Here is a 22,024-nt window from a genome sequence, read left to right as displayed (position 1 = left end):
CATCACAAAAAATGTTGCTCCAGGACCATTATTGCAACTGACCAGAAGGTAAAAAAGTTTCCATACGACTTACACCCAGGAGACTACTTTTCCATTTACAGTTTATGTCGCAGTTGGTTGGGTTAAGGCATCAAAACTACTTGGTGAAGGTTTGAGTTAAGACAGACACCTTAAACATGTGGAAAGCGTAGTTTCTCCTGTGTACATATTTTTTCAGTTTTCTCCTTAAGTCAAAAAGCTATGACATATTAAAATGTGATTGGTCAAATGCAAAGATTGTTCAACAGCAACATTTATAATGATGTTTGAGGACAAAGACCAACATGGCGATATGAGATTGTGCGACTGAGCATACAGTCCTAACCAATAAGTAATAGGTTGACATTTTGGGAAATAAGCTTATTCACTTTCATGCTCAGTTAGAGGAAAAGCTTGATACCACATTTATGTTTTTATGCCAAAAACCACCATCATAGCTTACTTTTATCTGTACAAAGAAAAGCAACAAGTTGTGGCCCAATAAACAAGATTTAACTTTAGTTAATTAATGAGCTTACAGGTGTATTTCTTGGCTTTATCCACCATTTCCGATCTTTGTGCTATTTGTGCATTTATCATCTCATCTTACACTCAGCAAGGAAGCAAATAAGCGTGAATAAGTCAAATAAAAGAGGCCTGACTCCTAGTCATGGAATAAAAACAGAAAATTCAAACTACACCTTAGCACCTAGTTAGAGGCGAGTAAGAGAGACGGATACAACTCTTGAATGAAGTATAACTCATAATGTGTATGATTACATGCATTCTTACCTCTCAGCAATACTGCGGTGAGCCCGGGACACTGAGGTTTCAATGTCGATTGGGTGGTAGCGCAGCCCTCTTAGCTCCAAGGTCTCATCCAGTGAGCCGACCACAAAGAGAGCGTCATGCCGATCTGAAAACAGAAAATATGGGCAACATAAACCACTTAAATGTATGCAGGCAGAAGAAGAACAAGTGTAAGCAGTATGAGTGTGCGTACTTCAATTTGTTAAGGTGTCATTTATTATACAATTTTCCTGTTTTAAAGTATTTATAAATCAAAAATCTAGCTCAAAATAAACTCATCAAGACTGGCTAACTAAATCTAGATCTTAAGCTCTCTCAGGGTCTATTTACCCCCACTTGCATCCAGCAGCTCAGTCCTCTTCACAAATCCCAAGTATCCTGTCCTGGCCCATAAGGTCTGTGGGTCTCCAAAACTGAGCTTGGTGTTGAAGTGATTGGCCTGAAGACTCTCCTCTCCATAGATGGTATAGTAGCCACTGGCACTGTGAGGGCTGTTCACCCAGATCTACGAGAGAGAAACACAGTTTGGTTCAGAGTTGGTTTCAGAAGGAAGAAGGCTATACATTTAGATTGTTTAGGGTATCCTCTCACCTCTCCAAGATGAGAATCACCCAGCGGACCTCTGGTCTCCGGATTTACGATTATCACACGAACACCAGGCAGTATCTTTAGATTAAAAAAACAAGCCATGCACCACTTTAACGTCATAATTCATGAACTGACTCTATACCATAGCTGTACACATGTAGAATCTTACTTTTCCAGACTCCATTAGTGGAAGACTCTGAGGTGCTCCTCTCTCCACCAGCCTCACTCTGTAAAGGTCACACACATAGTAGATAAATGTAATCATTTATAAAAAACTTGGAGCCTTTTTTTTCAGAATTATATTTGTTTATCTAAATGGATGGATATGTAGAAAGTAATTATCTACTGACCCTACTCAGGGTAACTGGGATTATTAGATTTTGTATGAGAAGTCGTTCTTGGTGTTTCTCACAGAAAATCTAATGTGTGTTGCTTATATTTAACACGTTAATTGACTGCTTCATAATGTCACAAATTAATGTGATTTAGGACAGAAAAACATCAACTTTAGCTTAGGTTAAATATGAGACTTTCAATGCTGATTAATTAAATATAACATGAAATAAAACCATCTACCATCCACACAGGAGACACCTCATCATAAACTCCATATACTATATGGCCTGACATAATATAATCTAAATTTTCACATTTACAAAGCTGTTTAGGAAACTTTTAAATGTTTGTTTAAGCCAGGCACCTGGATCCATGCGTCCTTACCTGTCATGTCGGAGGGACTTCATGTCCACATAAACTGTACAGGGATCAGGACCAGTGGTGCCCTGTAACACACAGACAACAGGTACATACAGGCCCTACTCATTCTCTTCTAAGTGTGATTCAAAGCGTGCTGCTATGTAAAACCAGGTTAAATTGGTTGCTTTACCTGCATGCAGATGGCCAAGTTAACCCTGGAACCAAAAGCAGTGCTGACGGCTCTGGACGACAGCCCAATGTCCTTGAACAGCTTGGAGAAGGAGTGTGTGAGGGCGAGGCGAGGGCGTTCCTCTGCTATCACCACGCAGCTCCGCACACACGACAGGTTCACACCACGGGCCTGAAACACAGCCAGCCAAAATTATAAAATCCTTTAAAAATATCCTATGACTGTCATTGAAAATTCTCTCTCCATATGCAGTCTTCACACCTTTAGTAACTCAGTCTGAGTACCGAGTCCTTTAGTGCAGAGCTCCATGACAGAGTAGGAGCAGAAGGTGTCTCTGATACGGTACTGACTGAGCGTGCTCAGCCACAGCGACAAGCAGCTCTCCAACTCGAAGGGAGGAATCAGGATGGACTGGTGACCTGAGTAAACACTAAACAACGAGACATGTGGGAGGGAAAGTGGATGAATGCATGTGGAACATCCCAATAGAGACAAAATTGTGGTTTATATCACAGTTTACTGTACCTGGCGAGGCACCATAGGACAAAGCCCAGACCGCAGTAAGGATCCAGGCAGATGGCTATTTGGCGAGAGGAGTACAGTTCACACTGCAGCTTTATGGAGCGACAAAGTGCACTGACAGCTGCATGAGAGATCTGCAACAAACAGGAAAACTCATTATAAACCCAAATGTTGCATTTCATTTATCTGAGAGGTCTGATGCTTTTGTGATTAAATTTTCTAATTCACTTTTCTGGTCTACTTTTCTTTGCCAACTCATTCTTTGTGATGTCTTTAACATCCTATAGTAATATACCTTTTGCAGCACAAAACATGGCTTGCTGCTGCTTTCCGTTATGTTTTACATATTCAGGTACAACTCTGAATTAAAAAATGCAGGATGCAGGCACTTGGAAACAAACTGTGTTTACCGACAACAGTTTTACGACGTGTTCCCGAGCCCATGTAGAATCTCCTTTATACAATCATGTGTTTCACAAAGTGTTGAACCTCCCTCCATCCTTGCTCGTGAACGACTGAGCCTTTTGAGGATGCCCATTTCATACCCACTCACGATACCATCACCTGTTATGAATGAACAAAAAGCATTTCACAGCTTTCCCAGACGTTGTTGCCCCGTCCAAACTTATCTAAAATGTGTTACATGCATCAAATCCAGAATAAGCATATATTTGCAAAAATCAATTGTCTTGATGAGGTAAAACATGAAATATGTTGTCTCTGTACTGTTTTCAAATGATTATATGTCAAATAGGATATTCAAATTATCATTCTGTTTTATGTATGATTTACACAGCGCCTCTACTTCTTTGGAATATACCAAATCACATACCTTTACATAGGTGGAGACTTAGTTTCTCTTCAAATTCTTTTATGATAGATTTCTAGCTGGATGTTTTGAACATTAGTGGAGACTGACAGCTTCATAAAGATGCCATTGACTGGACTCTGTTACTCTGCTTGTCAGCCAACAATGGTAACAGGCATTAGCTTAGGACAGAGGTGATTTCAGTAAAGCTGTAAAATAGTTGAGTTAAGGTGGCCCAGTGAATGAGAAAGAAAGACATATAAGAGCTCCCCAGCTGTATACTTAACTGAATGTGGATACTAGAGTGGGATCAAAAGTAAAAACAGCAATATTTGATAGCGAAGCTTATCTGTCTCACCTTAACTCCAGTGAGCATGCCGGTAGTCGACACACTGAAGTCCAGATAAGCAATCATCTCAGCTGTTGGCGGCTTATAGATCTGTGGAGGCCTGCGGCGGGGAAGGTCATCTGTCAAGAAGAACAGTGAATGTTTTACAGAGAACAATGTAAATTATAATGAGCAACAAAATCCACAATACACAAATGAATCATTACCAGATGCATCTTATACTGTCAATTATTTCCCCCTAGATACTGGTACTACAATCAGATATGATTTATTAGTTGTAACAATAAACTGTAGATAGTACAATAAAAAAATAGTAGACATACAGTAAAGCTGCAAGCAGCAACCAACTATAGTGCTCCAAGCACTAATCAACACACAAGTTTGTCTCCCCACTGAGCATTTTAGATAATAACTGGAGCGCTGCAGATAAATGTCCCACTTCCTGTTTGTCTTAATGCTGTAAACGGTCCACAATAACTGACACAAGCGTTTCTGACAGAACTGTGCACTTTGTACATGACAGACTTTATACTCACTATGATGGCAACTCCCCATAACTTATAAGCCTTTTTCATTTCTTGAATGTGATGCATGAGAAATTCAGTTGCTAAAAACAATGCATGCATTCTTCATTTAATAGTACAGTCAATTCTAATTACAATTATTAAAAAATAGATAAACTCAAATAAAATTATTTACAGAATTTCTTTTTTCCCCCTAACTGTTGGTCATTAAACTTTGCACAGCTGATATAGATTCAGCGTTAAAATATGGTTCAAGTTCAGACTGATGGTGCCACTTGTCTTTTGTTTTCTTACCTGTGTCAATGATTGTTGGCCACGTTTTAATGTTTACAGAGGCAGCAGCCTCTTTGGAGCGCAGAGTCCTCATGAGATGTTGAGTAGTTAGGATACATGCAGCTTTACTGACCTGGTAACAAAACACAAGCATGATTCATTTGAAGAGGAGAAACTGCTACACATTGTCAAAACAAAATTCAATAAATGACAAAAACAGGAAAACTAAACGGATGCACACAACATGATCTTTATACTATAGTCCAATTGATAATGAGTTTATCGTGGGTGATATGAAATTAAATTTTCTATGGTTAAAAAAATATATAATTTCAACATATAAGTTTCTTTTTTAAATACATACTGAACATGAACCAGCAATATTGATTACATGCTTTAAGACTTGTGGCCAAGATTATACACTTAACAGAATCTTTTACAGAATTATAAATAGTATTTATAACAGGACACAACAGTGTACGCAAGATTGCCTCGAGTAATTCATAAATGTTTATACATTTTGAGGAAACCTTTGTTGCTTGCAGGGAAATGTAAATTATTTAAATGGATTGAGTGTGAGCCCCCTACAGTTAATATGTGTTACAATTAAATACTTTAGGGTGATCTTGGGACTTGCTTTTGTTTTTGTTACAGAAAAATTACTGATTATTTGTTTGTGTTTATTTGCGACAGTCAAGCCTCCCGACCGAAAGAACTTTACCCCAGAAAAAAGCATCCCTGCACACAAGTGAGAGAGTCAGACAGCATCCACTTTACTGATGGCTGTTATGTAATTATGTAATTTAGAATGAAAAACGTAACTTTGTCACTTTCTGGGATGTATAATGGGTCAAGATCTTAATCACAACACACCATAACAGCATCCATATGCTTAAAAATGTTCAGCGGGTATATGTTTAGATTAACAGGTGGAAACCGGGGGAAACACTTTGAAAAAAACACACAGATGTCAACATCATGATTTGGATCTTTTGGATCCGCTGTGTTTTATGTAGTGAGACGGAAAAAAGTCATTTACTAAAGTTTTGGTGAATTGTATTTTTGCTGGGACTAAGGAGGTCTAACCTAGAAGGTAAAATGTTGCTAAACAGTCAGTAGCTAACAAAAATAATAGGAAACATTTTAGAAAGCAGGGTCATCAAGGTGGCTCAGTGTCTCTATGTTATCAATTATAATATCTAGATATAGACCAGACCAAACATAAAAAAAGATCTCAATAACATTCTTTCGAAAACCAAAATTAGACATTTTTAAATGTGTATATGCATCATTCCATAATTTAACCCAAACAAGAGAAATACATGAGCAGGAAATAACACATGTGCATGTGCAAAAGAGCAAACACACTTACATCAATAATCATGCGGACAGTTGGCAGCGTGGCAGCCAGGTTCTGAGGGTGTGGAGGTCTGACATTTACGGGAACGCATCCAGCGTATAGACAGCCGTAGAAGGCAGCTATCAAATCAATGCCTGAGACGAAGATGGAGGTCAAAGGGTGGGGTTAAATAAAAAGACAAAACTGTCCACGTCTCACAAATATTAACCTCAATGGGAGTAATACGTAGACACAGACAGGAGGCCAAAGCAGAACCCACCAGGAGGATAAAGAAGTACAACGTTCTCTCCAGTGTTGATGCTGCCTTTCTCCGTGAGCGCTGCAGCTATCTTCTCCGCTCGCTTGTGAAGCTGCACGCAGGTGGCTGTGCTCACTGCTACACCCTGAAGGATGGAAACAATGCAAAGATAACTTTGATATTTTCCATAATAGTCAAAGTATATTTACTGTACTTCTCAGCATACTAACAGTTCTGTTTGGTACCTTGGCATTAAGAAGAACAAACAGGACGTGGTCCGGGTCTGTCTGTGCTCTCCAGTGTAGAGCCTCTGTCAAATACTGATGCTGAAATAAAAAGAATAAAGAATTAGACTTATGCACTGTACATCTGAGGGTGTGCCTCAATAATCTGTATACATCATTACAAACACAACCATGGAGGGGTGTATACAGGGAGGAGCATTGTGTTGATGGAAGAACTTAATTTAATGCACTTAAATAAAAGAAAAAAGGGCTGCTCACAGACTGTATACCTCAGTACACAAGCTGTCTGGCATAAATTATCTCTTGCCGACATGCAAACAATTTATACCACATACTCTGAGCCAATCCAGCTCTTAAAATAATTAACAATAACTTTTACAATGTACATTTGCAGTAAAACAAGGGATAACTACAGAAGGACCATATCTTGTGCCACAGATAAAAAATGAAAACATGCAAATCTTTGCTCATGTCACACCTTAACACAAGCACACAAAATAAAACCACAATACAATATATACATATATTAGAGCATGACAAGAAAAAGCAAAGGTGTGGGAAAGATGCCAGAAGGGGGCCATAATTCTTACCATCACAGTTGGCCACATACAGAGCTACATCGCAGAGAAAGACGAGAGCAGAAAGAGAGAAGATTTCTTTTTTTTTACATCTATAAAACTGAGCTGAGGCTACGCCTGGGCCATCGTTACACTGGCTGTGGAAAGTCTACTAATCCAACTATTTACTATTATAACACACTGCAGGTATTGGCAATTCAATGGCTGTTTGAAGGTAAGTGAGTTATTCTACCTTCCGGACAAGATCCTGGTCATCGATCATGCCGAGGTCCCTGCCTGCAGCCTGGGCGATCCTCTTCCCCGCCACCAGGTTACCCACCATGACGGATGCAGGGCCTACACCGACTGCAAAAGGAACATGGTGGAAAGATGAGCGATGGGTTTTTTCTGTTGTTCTGATGAATACTTGGACAGTAACTGTGTAATGTGTAGGTTGTTTTATGACATTTGCTGAACCTTGCTAAAGCCAAGACCATCATGGCAGCAGCATGACTTTCGCAAATTCAGAGACTGTTATGTGTGTGTTATGTAACACGCATAACCATGCACTTACTTTACAAAACACTTCATACCCTGATGGACTCTGGCATGTGATGACAATCAGCAATTTATCTCTTTCTCTTTCAGTCATTACAGAAATTGTCAGTGGTTACCTCATCCCATCCGAACAGAACCACTGAAGAACCTCAAAATTAAAATAGCATACTGTCCTAAGCTGAAAACAACAGTTTTAAGGTAGGAGAGGTTATAATCATTGTTAGGCTGTTGGAGAAGTTGTTAGCCTATTACTAGAAACTAACACTGACGTTAACCTCTTGCCGTTAAATTTCCTGGACCTTGTATTTATTGGTATAAATCCTCTACTCAATCGAAACAATTAATGCCTCTGTGTAAATGAGGCTAAAATTAAACGTATATATATATGAACGTATTATCTTGTCCATTCTTGCAAGCAAGCTAGCCAGTGAAGTGAATTGAGACAGCTGTTGTCATGGATACTAGCATGACAGGTACAACAGATACAAGTGCCTATTGCGGAATCATGTTTAATGTTCTGATCAGGCTTTCTTAAGATAAAATACAGGAAGAGATCGCTTCCTTTTATTGGTTCTTACGACAATTGTCTGTAATGAGGGCCCTGGTTTAATGATATGCTCCACCTACCCGGCTGCTTCTGGCGGGGCTTGGGCAGGTTGGTGACACATGTATGGGGACACATTAGGATGTTGCAGGGGTGCAGGTTGCCATCTAAGAAGAACTGCTTGGTGTCAGAGATGTGGATCCCTCCAAGAGGTGTTTTAGGTAAGGTGTTGGCTGGGACCAGAGCTAGACAGTAGAGGCCCACCTGATGGATGCTGTCAATAGCCTATAGAGGAAACCACACATTAAGAAACTAGTTTGTTGTGTAGTAATTGTTTGTGGTGGAGAAACAAGGACACTTGGAGAACATTTGTTGACAATTTTTGGATTTACACATATTCTAAATATTATACATTTTTCCATTTTTACCTGAAGCACCCGGCTCATCCACTGGAAGCTGTCCTCCTCGCTGGCGTCTGGCCTCTGCTCTGCCACAATCACAACCCTCTCGTCATAAAAAACTGTGATTGAAAACACAGCAATCCTGAAACACAAGCACAGAAAAACACACAAATATGTTAATTGATAGATAATTGAGCGGTTGCGGACATAAGATCTATACACAACCATCCTGAAGCATTATTTCCAGTCATATCTCATTTTGGGCCTGCTGTGCTTCCTCTGTACCACCAGATGTCAGTAGTGATAAATTAGTATTCACACCTAACCAGCAGCTCATCATCTTTCCAAACATATTTTGTTTAAAAAGGAATGTGGTGGTCTCCTCACCTTCCGCGATACACAGTCTTAACTGGCTCCACAGCAAGAGCGGTTGCCACCAGGTCATCAGCGTTGTGTCTCCGCCCGCTGACCATCAACAGACCTTCGATCTTCCCCACTACAAATATCAGGCTGCCCTGAGGGGACGGGGGACACACAGCGGGGGGTCATTATACAGGTAGTGTTCACTCCCATTCAAAGACAAAGACAGAAGGACGGTTTTCTAGGAGGGCTCAAGTTACCACAGATGCTGTGCTGTAATGAAACGGTCCTACTTACTGGGCCAACAAATCCCAGGAGTCCTGACCGCACAAATGGAATCTCTCCAATGGGAACTCCATTAGCATTAACTGGTATCACCTGAGCACAACCAGACAGGGAATAAGGCACAAAAAGAAATGAGTTTAGTCTCTTATTTCATTTGATTGTATCAGTACTGACAGATTGTATTATCTGCTGTCATACCTCAAAAGTGTTTTTGGTGACTCCAGGCAGGCCGTAGTACATGTTGCCTCCAGCGCGGGAGTTTACTATTATCTCTCCTATCTCATCAGTTTTACACAACTGAGGAGGCCCGTCTGGCCTAACAATGCACATCAGAGCTGCAGACACACAAAGGTTACATAGAGATGTTAGCGGTATATTGCATCTATTTCAACATTTCACTTATGTAGAAGCTAAAAATCTTTGTTAAAAAAGCTTATTCTTCCTCTAGCTGTTGATGTTGACCTATGACAAAAATATTCAGGGGGAATATAGACCATATGAGGTTTGATTTTAAAGGAGAGTCTCATTTTCTTCTAAATTATAGATTCTGTAAGGATATAAGAACAGCATAAGTAAAATAAAGATGAAAAAATAGGTAAAGTACTTAAGACAGACTATTTAATTAGTCTTGATGTTCAGTTTTCCAGCATGACTATAGTTATATGGCTGCAAAAAGTCACTCTTTTGTATGAAAAAAAAAACAAATTCAAAATCAAATTAAAATGTTTGCTTTTTACGTCAGCAAAATCCCATATCTATCATTAATTTTTCACGATTTCTGCTTGACTATTTTTTCTTCTCTTCTACCCTCACCTCCTGGCATGACATGGCCCACATCTTGCACAGTCAGGGCGGAGTTCTTGTCCTCGGTGTTGACCCTGATGACACCATGGCTCAGGCCACCCATGGACAGGATGGCACGGGCAGGGAGGGGTGCGCCAGGAACTCCCGGTCTACGCAGGAGAGAGTTTGATCAAACATGAATGTTCCCAACCATCCCATCTGTTCTCACAGTGAGGCATCTGCCCACCCTCCCGTGTACACCTCCACATATGACAGACTACATATTCATATGATCAGCTTTTTTTAATCATCACGACATTTCACGGGATGGTATGATGATGGGAAGGAGGAGGAAGTGGAAGGTAGCTGGGACTAGAGACCTCTTTACCGTTTCTTTTTAACTTCATACGGGTCAGTGACATACCTGCGTATAGCTACTGTCATGGCCTCAGGGGAGGTTGCACAGGGACAGATAACCTCAGGTTTCAGCCCATGGGACTGAAACACGTTCAGGAAGGCATCACAGGAAGACACTGACCCTGGACGGCAAGAGATTTAACATATTACATCTAATTTGTGTCACCAAGTTTTGCAAAGTTTGCGGCCGTAAGATACTCACAGGGGTTAGCACCATCAGCAACAACTAGCATACGTAACGAAGCCAGACTGGTGTCTCTCTGGTCTCGATGAGCCATCATGGCCCAGTGTAGATCACGGCACTTCACCAAAGCTACACGAGCTGCACAAGAACAAAAGTGACACATTATATATATATCGTTTTCTCCACAGCGTTACTTTTAATTTATGAGATAGCAGTGTAATTTACCTTTGTTGACATGGACCCTCTGGACCCAGGAGAGAGGACAAGCCTTCATCACGGCATAGGGAACACTGATAGTGTGTATCCTGTTCATCACAGCCTGGAAACAAACAAAACGTGATTAAGCAGCTAATACTTAAATGAAAGAAAATGTTGAAAAGACTTCCCTGTTTTTTAACTGAATCTGACAGTTAAAGCTTGGTGCTTTAAGAGTTAAATTATATTTAAGTTTATCATGTCATCATAAATACAGTACTGTTGATGGATTCAATAACAGAAAGAACAGAAAAGAGTTTTTCACTTTGTGGGTGGATAAACACATACAAACAAACACAAATAAAGTACAACAAAACAGCTCAAAGAATACGAAATTTAAAAAAAAGACTTTAAAGAAATCATCCAAAACTCGTGATCAGACAAAGGACGACTTTGATACACTTCACAATGTGAGCAACAGATCAACGTGGACAAACGAAAAAAGCTCAATTCAGAAAAAAAGTACTTTATCAAGTTCAAATAAACCATGGGACTCCATTACTGAATCCATGAGGTTTTTATGTTTGGAGATTTGGTCAGTTTACCAGATACTTGGTGAGACACTGAAATCCCCTTTTCTGTTCTGGTGAACTGGAATCATCTGAAGTTAGTTAAATCATAACACACCCAAACATGCAGTATATCCACACATTCACACTTACTGTGAGAACTCCATGCCACAGGCCCATATCCTTTTTAAAGTCCAAGACATTCACTAAAGTTTCCCCTTGAAAGTGAACAAAGACAAAAGACTTATAACAACTGTATGGATGAAAAAACTTTCAGATAATAGACAATGACAAAAATCAGGGTCTCACTCACCCTCACAGTAGTTGCAGGCCTGGGTCAGTGCTTGGCAGTGGGTCAACATGGCTACTTTAGACACAGCTACACCCACCACTGTGCCGTCTTTACTGGCCTTGTACTGCACAGAGAGGAAGCACGAGAGGAACATGTGAATACGTACTTGTATTTTCATATCACATTAGGACGTAGGAATGGTCAGATTTTATTTCTCCCAAAATATATTGAGTTTTTATGGTGATCCAGTTGTGTATCACACGACACTTACACTGGCTAATGGAATCTGCCACATCTTACATACCAAAAAGCAGCTCTGTTACCTCTATATATGCAGGGTCAGTGTTGGCGGTGGGGATGTGTGGCTGCCAGTCTTTGGAAGGCTTGGTCAGGTATTTTGAATCAGTAACCACCCACTTTAGTCGAGGCCAGCCTATCAGAGAACGGCATCAGTGGAAATTAATTCAACAGTTCTTATAGTATACAAAAGAATATAAAAATTGGATATTCATCGTCACCTCTTCATAAAAAAACACAGTAGAGTACAGGGTACATTTTACCATCCCTGCTTAGCAAATTTGTGCACAAACAGTCTGAAGATGACTTGAGATTCAGCCATTATAACTTTGACTTTCAGCAATATTTCAGAAAGAGAACAGTATTTTTATCAAGATTAATATCTAATTATTTAAATATAGTTCAGTCATTTCAGAAAGAGCTTACTGACCTTTAAATTGCATTATTTCCCCAGTGGGCGTCTTGGGTAAACCCTTCAGACAGATCTCACTGGTCAAAGCCAGACCGACACCACAGCTACCGAGCAGAAACCCCACCTGGCTGATACCTGCATCCTAACAACACAAGTACAGAAATATTCATAGCTATATAACATTTCTTTAAAATCAACTGCTAACGTGCACATGCTCCTCTGAGGGGTCTTCTACCTTGCGTGACAGCGGTACTTCAATAGGTACAGGTATAACTTCAGCAAGGAGGCAGCCGTAGAAGGCCACCCAGAACATCCCAGGGTCGCTGTTGGGGTACACCAACGCCACCTACAAAGACATTAAACTCCACATTAAGCACCATGAATGAAGAAGAGCATGTCTTTTTGGAGGTAAACAAGAGTCATAAAATGTTAAATTATTTATACTGTAGGTACAAGACTAGAGGTCAACAGCCATGCTAGCAGCTCTGTGAGGCTGCCGTATTAGCTAAATGCTAACGTCAGCATGCTAACATGCTCTCACTGACAATACAAACATACTGATGTTTATAATAATAATAACAATAATAAACTGTATTTGGCAAGTATCGCCTTGTTCACAAACCTAATTTACTGCTTTGACAATTAGCAAATGCGAACATTTGCTAATTTGCACTAAAAAGAAAGAGCAGATACGTCAACTCACATAATAATACTATACATAATAATGTAATACTTTATTTTTATAGTGAAATTACATTTAATCACTCCTGGAGTTGCAATTCGTGCACATTACCAAGGCAGTTGCTACAAATGCACAGGTCTAAATTTAAGGACTTACGACACATTGTTGCTGCAAATGCCACAAAATGTTGTCTTCCTCTGTTCTAAATTAACTTGTCATTTGTATCTGCTTTCTGTCACCATGTCAGATCTCTCACCCGGTCTCCAGGTTTGAGGATTTGCTCATTCTTGGTGCCCAGCTTGTTGAGGAGGGTGTACGCCAGCTTCACGCTGCGGCTCCACAGCTTCCCTACCAGACAGAAGGTAGAACAGGAAGGAGGGAGTTAAGACTGCAGGTTATGTGTCTTACCATTGCCAAATAATCTCAGGTCACAGAGTGCACACATCTCTCTTTTCTCTAGATGAACTCTTGAACTCTCAACATCAACTTTTAGCTGTAACTCCCAGCAGCTATACATTACTGGTGCTAATTTTATACTATAAACATCTGTCCAGGCTTTCTGCGTACAAGCAGTCTCGTGTCTCACCGTAAGTCAGTGTATACAGCGGTTTGCCCGTGATGTCAAGAGCGGTGAGAGCGGGGCTCTTCCCCTGAGTGGCCCCCCAACGGGCCAGTGCTGCCTGCAGGGCTGGGGGCCAGTTACTGACCACTCCCAAAGGCTCTCCTTTAACTGGGATGATCTGACGGCCCTCGGGCTTCGGTGTGTTAGGGTCTGGCTGGGGCACTGCGTGAGACAGAGGCATCAGATCACATTTGGGTATATTACAGATGAATGAGATTCATTAAAAGCGTCACAAAGACAAAATGCATTCCATATGTCATTGCTGGCCTGTACCGATACCCTGTATCGATTTCCCTGATTAAACCTTCTGATTGCCTTTTTCTTTCCTGTGTGTTCCATAATCTGACTTCTTCTCTGCTATTTATAACACTAAATATGTAAAGAATACATTTACTTATTTTAAATTGTAACTATGAACCCAAGATACAAACTATGTAACCAAATATGTGTACCACCTTTTAAATAAGGCATCAATTGTTTGTTGAAATATAGAATATTTTAAGCTTTGGGTTGCCAGGTTGTAAAAAAAGCATTTTTATAATATTGTATGCAATCTTGTACAAATATGTAAGGTGTGTGTTTGAGAAAGCAGTTTACCTTCCACGATCTCCTCTGCGTCGTCAGTGAAGAACTCACTGAGTGGGGGCCTCTTCGGCCTCTTCAGGGTGTTGAGCAGCTGCTGGATCTTCGTGGACACTCTGCTGTTTACAGGAACTCCTACAAGCAGGATGAAGTTGGAGAGGGGCAGTGGCAGGACAAACATACAGTCACACACAAACTGTGGTTTGTACACACAGTGACAATACTTCTTACCATCTCATAGTCTGCTGCTCTTCATCCCATAATACAAGAGACTATTTTTAGTGAAGGTTTGAATTGACTGTAATATCTTCAGGTAATCAAAAGCAGCACACATTGGTGGCAAAAACACGAGGAAAACACAGTGAGAACTGGGGTAAAGGTCGTTTTTTTTTGGTTTGGGATCACACGTGAGGATTCATTCTGTGTGTGGATGTTGTTTTTGTTGCATATATTTCTATAATCATTCCTTACAAACAGGAGGGAGAGTTAGGGAACAACAGCAGACACAGAAGGCTACAGACATTATACATTAAGGTTTCCTTACTCTGTAGATTACCTCTTCCTATCAGCCAGTCAAATAAACATGTGACACAGTAGAGAAAGATCAAGAAGAAAAGAAAGCAGTAGAGTCTGATTAATTATACTGTATGATGACACTTATTTTTTGAAGAGAGAAGAGATTTGAGAACCCGCAGGGACACACAAACAAATAAAATGTTATGTGGTTTAGCCATTACCGTCCGCAGTCTCCATCATACTCGAGCGGCTCTGCCCGCGACTCATGCCTCGGACTATGGCGTTGGAGGGCAGGTCGACCCATGGGCCCCTCGATGGAGGGGCCACAGCTGTCACATCTGGAGGGGGGGCGTTGTTCTCCGCAGGGGCTGCAGGTGAAGCAAGAGAGGACATTCTGAACAAATTACAATACCAGATACTGGATAGAAACTGTGTTTTGTGTATTTTAAACCACCTATGAATCAAGAAGGTGTCTCACCTATGCGACTTTGAGCCAGCATGTTCGTCACAGCTGCAGTGTGTGGTCGCTCAGGCTGATGGTGGTGCTGAGGCTGGTACTGCGGTTGGTAGTGAGGCTGGTATTGAGGTTGGTACTGAGGCTTGTACTGAGGCTGAGGCTGAGGCTGAGGCTGTGGCTGGCTCTGAGGCTGCGGCTTGGCCTCTCCGTGGGACAGGGTGGAGGAGGCCGAGGAGGAGGTGGAGGAGCCCTGGACTGTGCGGTTGATCCAAGAGTCTGGGCTCTGCAGGTTGGGATGGACCTGAGGCGGAGGAGCGACCACTGATGACTGCCTGCGCACCTGCGACGTCTCATCATCAGAACCTGACGAGGAGTCTGAGCGAGAGAAAACCAAGTTTTAATTATCCAGCTCTGGACCCTCCTACAGGTCGATGTGTAGGACTGTCATTCTTACTATCCTACCTGGTGGTGTGCGGGTTTCAATGGGAGATTGCACATATGTGGAGCGTCGCTTAGTAGGCATTGGGAGCGCCATCTTCTCCTCTTTATGTTTAGCCAGGGCAGCTTGTACTGCCTCAGTGTGGATATCTGCATGGACAGTAAACAGTTTGAGTTAGGGATGGCTTGACTAGATCCTAGAAGCTTCGGAGGTGACTCAAACCAAGAACACAGTAAAAGAAAAAAAATATTAAATACAGCTTTTTGAATTGACTCATCAAGAGGCCATTTGTCCACAACACTATTATTTCCCCACTAATTAATTAAACCCTGTTCTAAAATACGGTAGGTCTTTGGAAGGGCAGGCTCTGTCTCTGGCACTGACGTTGCATGTACGTTGCATGTAATCCCTTTGCCTAATATTTGCGATCCTTAAGATCGCACTAGAAACACAGACAATAACTGGCTACCGTTTATCACCTTCATCTTGTCAAAGACTAGGCGGTAGGATAGATCTACCAGTTTGTAATAAGCTGATAAGACTAATTGGACAGAGAGGAAACAAAAATAAACATCTGTGAGACCTAATTAAAATAATTTTACTCAAAAGATTTGTCAAAATTATAAGTCAAAGAAAGAAAAAATCCTCTTGTTACACTCTCAGCTCACAGACACATTAATTCTGTGACAACCTGAAGGAAACATCATTTTGTTTTGTAACCACTGATTCATTCCTTTTCAGTAATTTCTGACAGCAGCATTTCAGTCTGTAAGGCCTTGTTAAATAGGAAACGGCAAATTAAAATGTTCAGAAAGATTTATAATTGAAGAAGTCAGGAGAAAATCCTGAGAGGATGACTGTGTATTCCCACTTAAACAGGAAGCCACGATGGAGAGAGCGAATTAGCCCACGCGCTTGCCTACACACAAGCACAAGGTAATAAATGCAGAGATATTTTCACTTGATGACACCCACAGGCACATTAAACAGAACCACGTGAACTGCCACATATTCAAGCTACGTAACGAAACATGTGCAACAAAAGCCCACTCACTGACAAATCACATCTATTAACTCAGGGGACACAACTTCCATTCAAACATCAACACATTTAAATAAATCACCCTGCACTGCTCATTACACAGCAGCAGTGGGGACCATAATTACATCACAGGCATTCTGCTGAACCGACTTCTCAGAGCTACATCATCTTCCCTCATAACATGCATCGTCCACGCTTACACAGGGGCATCAGGAGAAGCTGACTCCTTACACATGTATGGGAGGATGAGGGCTATCTCCTTGGCAATAAGCATGGTGGGGCACCAATCACTCTGTCATTTATATATGGGGAGCAATATCTGGTACTATCTTTCATACCTACCTCTTTACGGTTTACTACTACAGATACAAATCAGTGGCATCCTTTACAGCAGATACATGTGTGACTGTAGAGGCAGCAGCCTCAAAGAAACTAGTCAACAGCATATTTTGTTGAATGCAGTACACAGACAAGTTGTTTAATTGGAATAATAAGCGGGGGAAGCTTTAGGAGATGAGAGGCCATTAAATTAAGGTTGCTGTACACTTTCTCTGCAGCCCATAAATGATAAGCACTTTCATTTCTTCCATTTCCCCACTGCTGCACTGTTTTATTGTTTCTTCTTATTACTGTTTATTTATTTATGCTGCGCCTCTCTTCAAACTCTGAATTTCCATGACATTTTGCACAAACATTTAAGGTTCCCAGGGGATGAATCCTGACAACTATGATCAACTTCCAGTTAGTACACTCGCCTCAAGATTAAGCCCCGCCCATCCAGAGTATACGGACACAGATTGTTTAGTTGGTTGAACAGATGCAGATACTAGTGGTGTACACTAATAAACATTACATCTGCTTAGCAACAGTATGTTAGCACTTTCACCGAGTCACTTAGCTCAAAGCGCAGTATAGCCTAACAGAGCTGCTGTGAAGCCAAACTGTATCCAATTTCTTTTCTGCCATTTGATTTGAGTGTCCCAAATACTCAGTGATCAGTCTACTAGGGACACCTAGCCAACGGCCAAGACACACCAAACCAACATCAAAGAATGAGTGGCCAACTGCTATATTGCCTGACGTAGATTGTGATTTGGCCAAAAATCTGCACTTGAACACACCACACAAAGATGACAGCAAATAGCCAACTAGCTTGTACATTATGTACTTCTGTCAAAGTAAATCTCTCCATACCACTAGGTGGAAGTTTGTATTCATTAACTGAAAGAGGGAAAATTTCATTTTATTTTTTTAATGGAAATGTGGATATACAAACTGTTAAGCAGAATTCTTCACACCACTCTCGCCAACATATCCATCTCCAATCGAGAATATGTCTAATAAAAAGTTGCAAATGGCACTGGCAAAGTATCAAGAGGTGAAAAAATATGGGGAAACGCACAAATGGATAAAATCATGGATACAAAAGCAACAGACTCAAGCCATCCCTTTCTTTTTCAGTTTCCCTTCGAATGCACTAAGCTGAGCAGCCAATTAAAGTGATTTCTTTCACAGAAAGGCTCCATCACAGATTCTACTTACTCAATCAGCCAAAAAGCAGTTGAGAAGGGTTGACTAATGGCAAAGGCGGAGGGCACACCGCAACAACTAGCGCCACAGTAGCTACAGCCCTAAAATCAATGCAGAATAGAACAGTCTTGTAATAAATCCTCCAAATGAAGGCGTTATAATACTGTTATTTTTATTGAAACAGAGGTTGGTATGATCTGTACTGTATTATACAGACAGGTGTTGCTATTATCTTATCCTTCAAATCAATAAGGATTGGCTAAATAGCAGGAGCACCTCTCCCTCTACCATACAAATTGTCAATTGAATGCAATTCATACACTACAGACAGGTAGACTTAAACAAATATAACAGTCCAATCCATAACCTTTGATAGAAGTGAAAAATTACAGTCTTGCAACACTTCACAGCGGGCAGCTGTTGATTTGCTGCTCACTACAGAGTAATATACAGTATCTGCTGTAGTACAAGTAGTGAATGAGTGGAGGGTTATCAGACACTTGTTTTCCTGCCCCCTTTAAGAGCAACCAAGTCAAAATGCTGCTGTGTCACTGCTATACTACACTATGAACAGAGTAAAATGGATGTCACACTTATTATATGGCCAAAGGCTCATCATCTCTCAGATCTTTGGCTCTATGGTCTTCTCCTCCAGTCCACCTCTTTCAACCTGTCAGAAAAAAAAACTTACAATGCACTTTCCCTTAGTCCACTGCGTAGTACACTTAGTACACTGATTTCCCTTCTACAGTTCCATCCAAAACTATTGGAGCAGCAAGGCCCAATTCTTTTTTTTGGCAGTAGACTAAAAACATTTGGGTTTGACATGAAAAAGATAAATATGAGACAAGAGATTAGCATTTCAGCTTTCATTTCGAGGTATTTACATCTAGATCTGTCACAAAACTTAGAAGACAGAATCATTTGCAACGGAACACAAAATGTTTAGGTGAGCAAAAGTATAGGAGCAGGTAGACTTAAAATAGATTAGAGTGAATAACACTTAATATTTAGTTGCAAATCCTTTGTTTGCAATAACTGCATGAAGCCTGTGACGCACTGGCATCACCAAACCTTTGCATTCTTCTTTTGTGAGGTTTTTCCAAGTTTTCACTGCAGCCGCTCAGTTGATGTTTGTTTCGGGGGTTTCTCCCTTCAGTCTCCTCTTAGGCAGGTAAAAAGCATGCTCAATAGGGTTTTAGTCTGGAGATTGTTTCAGACTCCTTGGTTGTTTTTGGTATTGTGTTTTGGGTGGATGTTCTTGCTGCATGATGAAGGATCTCCCAATCAGTTTGGTTCCATCTCTCTTTAAATTAGCAGACAAAATGTTTCTGTAGTCTTCTGAGTTTATTTTGCAGCTGCCATCATGGGTTACATTATCAATGACGATCAGTGAGCCCATCCCAGAAGAAGCCATGTAAGCCCAAGCCATGATATTGCCTCCACCTTGTTTCACAGATGAGCTTGTGTGTTTGGGATCATGAGCGGATCCTTTCTCTCTCCACGCACTCGCCTCTCAATCACTTTGGTAAAGGTTAATCTTTTACTCATCAGTCCATAAACCTGTCCCAGAACTTATGAGCCTCGTCTCTGTACAAATTCCAATCTAGCCTTCCTATTTTTATTGCTAATGAGTGGTTTGTATCTTCTGTTGTGGCCTCTGTACTTTTGTTCACTTCGTATTCAACCAGAGGATTGTGATACCTTTACTCCTGCCCTCTGGAGGTTGCTGGTGATGTCAGTGACAATTGTTTTAGGGTTTTTCTTTACAGCTTTCACAATGTTTTCTCACCACCTGCTGAAGCTTTGCTTCGTCTACCAGTTCAACATCTGTTACTGAGTACACCAGTGGTTTCCTTCTTCTTCAGGACATTCCAAATGGTTGTACTGGCTATGGTCAATGTGTGTGCAATAGCTCTGATCGATTTTCCACCTTCTCTTAGCTTCAAAATTGCTTGTTTTTTTAACAGATCTAGATGTAAATACCTGCATATGGATGCTGACGTTCTGATCTCTTGTCTCATATTCATTTTTTGGTGTCAACCCCAAATGATTTCAGTGTACAGCAGAAATAAAGGAATTGGCCTTGCTGTTCCAACAGTTTTAGAGGGGACTGTATTTCTCGATATATTGCACCAATCTCAGTTTTTGCATTTATTTTCATGCTCTAATCCTCTCTTGGTTGAATCCTCATTCTCAATCTCCTTCTGGATCCTTCAATCAGATAAAAAAAAGACTCTGTTACTGGTCAGATTTTCTTTTACAACAAAGCATTTTCAAACGACCTCCCTGCCAGACTGCAGCCTAACAGACAGACTTTAGATTAGTCAGCCTGGTATTTAGCATGCTGCAGTGTGAGTGTGTTTCATGTTTGAGGCAAGAATTGTTGAAAAGGCAGGAAAGCAGAGATCAATCAGAAAAGAGACAGCAGGGTGTGGGCTGGTCTAGAGGGAGGATGCTTTTATAGACACTCCTCACATGCTCCTTGCTCTTTCACCCTTACTCTAACTGCTCTGTTTTCCTTTATTCTCGCCAGTGTCAGGTTTTCCCCACAGATCAGTGTTCCCCTGTTCTCCTCACACATAGCCAGGCAGTGACATCACTCTGCTCCTAGTGTGTGTGGGGGTCCTCACTGAGGTGCTCTCCCCTGCAGGGCTGCACTGTCGCCTGTCTGTCTCAATCCCTCACAGTCAGACAGACAGACACACACACACGCTTTTCTTTAATTGGTCCCTTTGAAACAGCCCTGTGTCTAAGCTTAAAAACAGGCGGGCTGACAGGTGAAGCTGATGTAGACTAATTTGAGAGCCGCAAAGTTATCAGAGAAACTTAAGTCCCTCAGTGATTAGTCCATCTGAGGTGTTTTACACTGGGGGAATAAGAATAAAAATCGGAATGTAGTTTCTTCCTTAAATAAAGGTGATTTTTTGATGCTGGAATCCTGACCTGATCTGTAGCGGTCATCCCTGGTTCCTCCACTGCGATGTGTTCTGCGGGAGCGACGTTCTCTGTAACGGGATGAGCTGGAGGGGGGAGCGGCCTGGCTGGAGGAGGCGCTTGGAGCAGGAGGCAGCACATCATTCTGACGGGGCGGCTCCACTGTAAAAGTACATAAACAACAATCATATGTTAACTGAAAAACACATGAGAATATTGCTTATTGTCTTGCTTATCCAATGGCATAATCGCAGTCACCGCCTTTACAGTTCATTTACTCCAGTTAATATCTAGCTTACATTTCCCGCAATCAATCTGCAGTGCAGTTATGTCTTTTTAAATTACAACACAGCTGTTAAAACTGTTATAAAACAGTTTAACTGACAGTAGGCAGGCTAAAAATATTGTATAATTAAGTCAAGGCAGTAAGAAAAATCGGAGCCATACCAGATGAAACTGATCGTATTTTGTTTGTGTAAGGAATTGTCTTTAGAGTATAAACAGAAGTTAAAACAACAGAGAGATATTTTTGCCCTGGAAAAAAAATGTTTTAGTACCTGGAGTATGGATGATGTAGGGGGCCAGTAGTTTGGTCCTTTTCTTCTCGTAGCCCTTCTGTGTGATGTCACCTGTAAAATTTAACAGAAAAAAAAAGAGTGAGTTTACTGACGGACTGGCAAAAGCCAAATCATCTTAGATACAAAAACAATCGACATCAGATGAGTCACACTGTCAACATCTG

The 22,024-nt window shown here is 41.0% G+C and overlaps 1 protein-coding gene across 4 annotated transcripts in view; it reads right to left on the bottom strand.

Moving 5' to 3' along the window:
- dip2bb (disco-interacting protein 2 homolog Bb) overlaps positions 1–22,024 on the bottom strand; it is a 41,333-nt gene that overhangs the window by 3,145 nt on the left and 16,164 nt on the right. The window contains exons 2-39 of one of the 4 annotated variants that reach the window (XM_030420266.1): positions 21,840–21,911; positions 21,292–21,444; positions 15,797–15,922; positions 15,356–15,709; positions 15,099–15,245; positions 14,906–14,923; positions 14,377–14,496; positions 13,744–13,941; positions 13,414–13,505; positions 12,711–12,821; positions 12,494–12,617; positions 12,090–12,199; positions 11,788–11,890; positions 11,628–11,692; positions 10,936–11,029; positions 10,729–10,848; positions 10,534–10,648; positions 10,140–10,279; positions 9,525–9,661; positions 9,339–9,419; positions 9,069–9,196; positions 8,709–8,823; positions 8,364–8,565; positions 7,432–7,544; positions 7,212–7,235; positions 6,622–6,702; positions 6,398–6,521; positions 6,151–6,272; positions 4,800–4,911; positions 3,991–4,100; positions 2,828–2,958; positions 2,564–2,732; positions 2,303–2,473; positions 2,137–2,198; positions 1,586–1,643; positions 1,420–1,494; positions 1,159–1,333; positions 811–934 (exon numbers count right to left, since the gene is read on the bottom strand). In XM_030420266.1, the coding sequence (XP_030276126.1) occupies positions 811–934; positions 1,159–1,333; positions 1,420–1,494; positions 1,586–1,643; positions 2,137–2,198; positions 2,303–2,473; positions 2,564–2,732; positions 2,828–2,958; positions 3,991–4,100; positions 4,800–4,911; positions 6,151–6,272; positions 6,398–6,521; positions 6,622–6,702; positions 7,212–7,235; positions 7,432–7,544; positions 8,364–8,565; positions 8,709–8,823; positions 9,069–9,196; positions 9,339–9,419; positions 9,525–9,661; positions 10,140–10,279; positions 10,534–10,648; positions 10,729–10,848; positions 10,936–11,029; positions 11,628–11,692; positions 11,788–11,890; positions 12,090–12,199; positions 12,494–12,617; positions 12,711–12,821; positions 13,414–13,505; positions 13,744–13,941; positions 14,377–14,496; positions 14,906–14,923; positions 15,099–15,245; positions 15,356–15,709; positions 15,797–15,922; positions 21,292–21,444; positions 21,840–21,911 (4,576 nt within the window). The remainder of the gene's footprint in view (positions 1–810; positions 935–1,158; positions 1,334–1,419; positions 1,495–1,585; positions 1,644–2,136; positions 2,199–2,302; positions 2,474–2,563; positions 2,733–2,827; positions 2,959–3,990; positions 4,101–4,799; positions 4,912–6,150; positions 6,273–6,397; positions 6,522–6,621; positions 6,703–7,211; positions 7,236–7,431; positions 7,545–8,363; positions 8,566–8,708; positions 8,824–9,068; positions 9,197–9,338; positions 9,420–9,524; positions 9,662–10,139; positions 10,280–10,533; positions 10,649–10,728; positions 10,849–10,935; positions 11,030–11,627; positions 11,693–11,787; positions 11,891–12,089; positions 12,200–12,493; positions 12,618–12,710; positions 12,822–13,413; positions 13,506–13,743; positions 13,942–14,376; positions 14,497–14,905; positions 14,924–15,098; positions 15,246–15,355; positions 15,710–15,796; positions 15,923–21,291; positions 21,445–21,839; positions 21,912–22,024) is intronic. The other 3 variants (XM_030420269.1, XM_030420268.1, XM_030420270.1) reach the window with 3 other exon arrangements.

This window comes from Sparus aurata, chromosome 6 (genome assembly GCF_900880675.1).
Source record: "Sparus aurata chromosome 6, fSpaAur1.1, whole genome shotgun sequence".
NCBI lineage: Eukaryota > Metazoa > Chordata > Actinopteri > Spariformes > Sparidae > Sparus > Sparus aurata.
This window is presented reverse-complemented; position numbering and strand designations above follow the sequence as displayed.